We start from the raw sequence: 6,000 nt of genomic DNA, 5'->3' as shown, positions 1-6,000 counted from the left end.
GGTTATCAATTAACGTGTCCCAGTGAGCAACCCAAAATCCCAATAAAGCTGATTTTGAGCTCTCCAGAAAACATCAGAATGAGAATGGGAAACATTTTTGCATTGCAGAACTGATCTAAACCATTACTCTTTTGGTAAATAGATAAAATTCATTTCCTGGGATTTATTTTTCCACTTTGGAAAGCAGAAATTGTCACCACAATCAAGATTCAGGGAGCCTGGAGCAGAGTTGAAAACTGCATTAACTGCTGGTATTCCATTCATTTAATAGAGAAATAATTACAAAAACCTAGAAACAGGACATGGCAACACAAGCAAGATAAAATATGCCTAATTTGGTAAATTATATCAAAATTACATTCCTTTTTTCAGCTACACAGATGTAAATGTGAAGGCATGTAAAAATACACTGGTTCAACTCACTCCATTATTTCCATTATAATTAATAATATCCATTACTCCAGATTTTGGGAGGTTGCCTTTCATGCCAATAGTTCTGATCTGCTCCTTTTCTCCATCCCACATTAAAAATAAATAAATCAGCCTTGTTAATGATGATGTAAGGTGCAGGAAAAAGGAGAATTTACCTTCTCACTGCCAGCCAGGTCCACCAGGTAAAGCTTCCCACTGAGTTTCTTCTCGGTTTCCACGTTCTCCTGTTTGATGTTGATGAGGAAGATGCTGTGGCTCCTCGAGCTGTGCTCGTTCATGTCTGAAATCACAGGGCACAGCTTTTGTTAAAGCTCCTTTCAAACCTGGCAGGAATTCCCAGATCCCATCAAAACCAGCCCCAAATTCCCAAATCCCAGCGAGGCCGGGCAGGTCTCGGTGCAATTCCGGGAGGGGATCTCACATTTAGCAAAAGTTGTCATCCAAACCACGTTATTTAAATTAAATTTCACATTTTTATTGCTTGTGCAGGTAAAAAAATCCCCCTTTGCCCAGGTCACAGGTGAGACACAGCAGCAGTTTCAGCTCCACTTATTTGAGGTTTGATTGTAACCACATTATGCTGGAATTTCATAAATTAGCAAAAAAAAAAAAATCCTAAAGTACTAAGAATCAAGAGATTAAGATTCAGAGAGAGATTCAAGGGATTCAAGAATAAGAATCACTTCCTCATCTGTTTTTTCACTTTCTGTGTTACCATAAACTCACCCTTTCCCATCAATATTCACATTTATCTGAATTCCCTTTATCTCCAAACTCAGGGGTTTTTTCCCAATTTGCTCCTTGCCATTTCAACCCAGTAAAATACATTTATCAAAACTTCTCTGGGAGCACTAAAAGCAACAGGCAAAAGGTGCATTTGGGTATTTTTGTTAAAGAAAATAGCAGGAACAGGAAATATTACTCAGAGCAAATTTCTACCAGTATGATGGCAAAAAAGCAATATAATATTTACCAAAGAAGGCAGAGACAGAGAACAGAAAGGAGTTACACAGGGCATCAAAAGAAATCAAATTCAATTAAAAATAAAAATAAAACCACAAAAAAACCCCACCCAAATATACCCAAAACACCACCCCACAACCAAGAATTTTATATTATATACTATATATATTTTATATTTTTGATATGTTATATATGTTTTATATATTTTATATATTTTATATATTTTATATATTTCATGTCATTTATTTTATAAACTGAGGTTCTGCCAAATCCACTGCTTGCATCAGGGACACCTTCCAGTAAAAATTTGGGAAGAGCTCCTTTTATCCCCATTCATGCTACACAACAGCAACAAGTCTGGATTATTTTGGGTTTAATTCCTGAAGATTTGGGGTTTTTGCCATCCCTGCAGCCCAATCCAAGCCAGTGCTTTGCTGGGATAACCAGGCAGAGGTTCAAAAGTGCCCTGCACTCTGTGGCTGCTGTTTGACCAGGAGTTACAGCCCAAAGGAAAATGTAAATCCATCATTTGAGCTCTTTATCTTTCCAAAATACATAATTCCAAATTCTTTATCATTCCAGCTTCACTCTGAGCACCAGTCCCTGCTGGGATGTTTTGTGGAGCAATTCCATTTAATGCCAGGCCTTAAATTCCGAGCTCAGAGCTGGAAGTCAGCGGAGCCTCCATACAAAAACACACCCAATTAACTGAAAATGTTGTAATTGCAGCAGCATGAAATGATTCCCAAAGTGACTCCGAGTCCCTGGGGGACAGGAGGGATCCATCAATCCCCTGGGAGCACCAGCAGAACCCCGGGAATTCTGGGGACACTCACTTGTCACGGCCACGTGCCGGTTGGCCTTGCCTTCGTCGATGACATCCAGCACCTCCTCAGGACTGGACACAAATCTCTCTGTACAGCCCTGGGGACAGGCAAGGGGGATCAGGAATGTTCATTTAACTAACGAAGAAAATAATTGGGAGGAGCATCAGCATCCCACGGGGTCTTTGGTGAGGCAATGGACCCAAAGGCGCCTTGGGGTGACTTTCAGGGGAAATTGGGAGCCAATTTTTTTCCACAGGATTGAAGAATCAGTGAAATCCAAACACTCAGTGTGAAATTTTCCACAGAAAACATGGAATGATTCAACATCTATTCCTCATTTGGGTTCGATTCTACCCCCAAGTTAATTTTTCTCCCTTGAACTGCAAGACAAAGGGCAAAGTCCTTCTCTCTCAATGCAATATTACAGGATAAATTACTTTATCAATTTCTTTTTGCTCCTCAAGCTGAGAATAAACAGAAAAATATTATACATACATAATTTAGGCCCACATATGTTCATATCAAGCATATTGCATTCAAGTGAGGGCCCAGAAAGCCACCAAACAAATTCCTAACCCAAGCAATCTGTTCTGAACCTTTGCGAGATTGCAGCATCCACGCAGCAAAATATTAAAGAACAAAATTCCTCAAGTTGTTCTCTTTCATATCTGACATGAAAGGGGAATGTGAATGCTTAAAATTTAACAGCATCCCAACAAAATGGCAATGTTCAAAGTCAGGGGAATCAGACAAACATGATTCGAGCCCATTAATATTTCAGGAAACTGTTTAAACCCAGGAACCAACACAACTCGAACATTCAAGGCTTCAAACGTGGAATTATTCCAGCAAACACACTGGATGCAAATGGAAATGTGCAAATAAATGCATTTGTGGGCAGGAATGAAAAGCTGAGGATTAAATGATTCTTTTACCTTGACATAGGGGACTCTGTTTTTATCTTCATGTACAGCGAGGTTTGTCTTTGACACTGCAGAGAGACGTGGAGAGCGTCAGGAATATTCCAGAGGCATAAATGAAGTGTCAGCTCCAGGCATGGCAGACACATTTTGGGGATGGGAATTTGTAAATGAGACCTGCACTCATTCCCCACTCCTCGAGAACCTCCAGTGTTTCTGACACGTAGAAATTGTTCCCTGCTCTGTCAGTCTTGCACCTGTTTATTTACATTTAACTTCGGGGCACAAAAGCTTTTGTTTATTGCCTGGGTGAATTAAATAAACCCAGACTAAGCTGGGTTTTGGCAAAGCAGAGGAGACAGGAGAGCAGTGCGGAATTCAGAACAGCTCAGAGCCACATTTACAGACATTTCTGCCTTTACAGACATTTCCATATTTACAGATATTTCCATATTTAGATATTTCTGCCTTTACAGCCATTTCTGTCCTCACACTGATGAACAAAATTCACTTTTATTAACACACAAGGTGCACAGGTAGAGACATGAACTGTGGAAGAAGCAGATGCTCCCTATCCCTATCCCAGAAGCCAGGGATGATTCCGAAGCCCTCCCTGCCTTTTTTAAATCAGATTTCCTGGAGGAGCATCCACTGCCAGTGAGGCCCAGCCCTGCCCTGCAGGCTGTGAAATCCTCTCTATTCATAACCCAGCTCGTGCTCTGCAGAGGTGCACAGCAGACACATCAGATGATTGAAACTGCAAAATTCTCCAGTTTTAATTTAATCCCCTCCCAAACAAACCCCCTGCTTCCCCTCGGGCTTTGGGTCAAAGCTCTGGGTGAGGCCGAGGCGCTCAGTCACGTAAGAAACGCAGAACTCACCATCAAGGAGGTCCCTTATTTTGTCCAAATATATCTCAAAGTAGGAAACCTAATTAAATAATCACAAACATCACAGATTTAAACGCTGCTGATTTAACGTCTGTGTTTCCATCCCTGTCAAAAGCACCCAACTAAAAATAAAACCCCGCCTCCCACACAGTTGGAATTTCATCACATTTGTACTTCGAGTGATTTACAAGCCATTGATCTTCCTCCATTTATCAATGATTCATCAAGAAAATACACAATAAAAACTCTTCAGGCAAACCTTATCTTTTTTTGGTTGTTTTTTTTTGTAACATGGGCAAAATTGACAAAAAAAAAATTGAGCTGAATCAAACCAATCCAGCTGCTGCCACAGCTGCATCATGAGAAGGGCCAGCTTTGAGGACTGTAAAAATTGTACATTGATTTTCACCCCCCCCAAAAACAGACAGCACCTTTACCATTCCGTTTCCATAAGCCTCAGCAATATATATTAAATTAAACTTTTAAATGAAGCACATGTGACGGTTCTGCCTTGAATCAGATCCAAAGAAGAAAATGGAAATGAGCTTTGCTGTAACAAAGAGAGGCAATTGTCCTCAAAAAAAAATAAAAGGGGAGAAGAATGATTGAATGAATGAATGAATGAGTTTCTTAATAAAGGGGGATTTGACTCACAGAAGGAAACAGAAATGTGTGAGGGGAGTAGGGCCTAACCCTTCCCTAATTCAGGTTTATCCAGATTATTTAGCTGGAATATCACATGGCTGCATTCTAGGTATCAATAAACTCCTGGTATTCAGTAAAGTCTCATTTTCTCTCACCTCAAAAATAATGTCTGGGCCTTTTACACGGGTGAGTTGAACTTCCCATGTAACACTGCTATTAAATACAGACATATTTTGCTTTTTTTTGCCTTTACTTCCCCATTTAAAGCCCTCCTCTGGACCAGCTGATTCCAACAGCCCAGTTAGGCCAGACTTCATGTTTTACACTGAAAACCAACACTCCTAGAGAGCAGAGACCAAATTCTAAATGGATCCCTGCTAAAAAGGGAGAGGAAAAAAAAAAGCCATTAATTTTCAGTAATTTTCATTTTTTCATTAGTTTAGAAGAGTGTGACAGTTTGGTTAAACCCCGGCTGCTGCTGACAGAACATTATTCCTCTCCCTGACAGCTCCTTGTCCAGCAGCTTTTCCGGGAGAGATTCATCAGCTCTGGTGGGAGACCACTGGAACAATTCCGGGATTCACAACGTGACAGGCCAGGAATTTCCCCCAGCTTGGGCTCCCATCTGTCAGTACCCAAGGGGGCAGAGGAGGGGAGGGATCAGTGTGGAAATTCAGAGTTTTTTCCTCCCCATTTTACACTCTCAGGTCTCTGGAGTATCTCGTGGTTTATTTGTGGTATTTTTTCTGTCTGTACCTCGTTCCCAATACATCACTGAGCCCCTCCAGGAGCTGGTTCAGAGGTACAAGATGATTTAAATAAATACACAAAAATTCCCCCGGGAGCACTTCAGGGGATTTAATGCAAACAGCACTAAAAAGTCACTTCTCTCTAACTTTAGGCACAAAAAGGACACAGAGCTCTGCTCTCAGCAGGAGAAGCAGCAGTGGCTTCACATCTGCCTGTGCTCAGCTGCTGAAGTGTTTAGGTCTGGTTTAGTTGTGGGGATGACACAGAAAACTCCTTTTCCCTGCAGTCCATGGCAATGTCACCGATGCCTGCTTGGAAAGAGGGAAAGAGCTGCAGCCTGGCCCTGCCAGATGGAGCAGAGCCCCTGCAGCCCAGGGCTCCCCAGGACCCCGCATGGGCAGGGGAATTAAAGATCACTCCCGGGAGATCACATGGCTGGGACAAAGGGAAGGACATGGAAAAACACTGCACCACCCTCAGAAGGAGCCCGTGCACCAGGAATTAAAAAATCACTTCTGAACACCCTTCCATGGATCACCCAGCCTTCCTCACTTTCATCCTGGAGACAGCACG

The 6,000-nt window shown here is 41.8% G+C and overlaps 1 protein-coding gene across 1 annotated transcript in view; it reads right to left on the bottom strand.

Moving 5' to 3' along the window:
* The window catches only part of LOC134552442 (kinesin heavy chain-like), a 55,892-nt gene that overhangs the window by 18,013 nt on the left and 31,879 nt on the right, over positions 1-6,000 (bottom strand). Inside the window, exons 5-8 of the mRNA XM_063401157.1 lie at positions 4,024-4,072; positions 3,158-3,213; positions 2,232-2,319; positions 588-712 (exon numbers count right to left, since the gene is read on the bottom strand). Of these exons, the coding sequence (XP_063257227.1) occupies positions 588-712; positions 2,232-2,319; positions 3,158-3,213; positions 4,024-4,072 (318 nt within the window). The remainder of the gene's footprint in view (positions 1-587; positions 713-2,231; positions 2,320-3,157; positions 3,214-4,023; positions 4,073-6,000) is intronic.

The sequence above is a fragment of the Prinia subflava genome, chromosome 6 (genome assembly GCF_021018805.1).
Source record: "Prinia subflava isolate CZ2003 ecotype Zambia chromosome 6, Cam_Psub_1.2, whole genome shotgun sequence".
In the NCBI taxonomy this organism is placed as follows: domain Eukaryota; kingdom Metazoa; phylum Chordata; class Aves; order Passeriformes; family Cisticolidae; genus Prinia; species Prinia subflava.
This window is presented reverse-complemented; position numbering and strand designations above follow the sequence as displayed.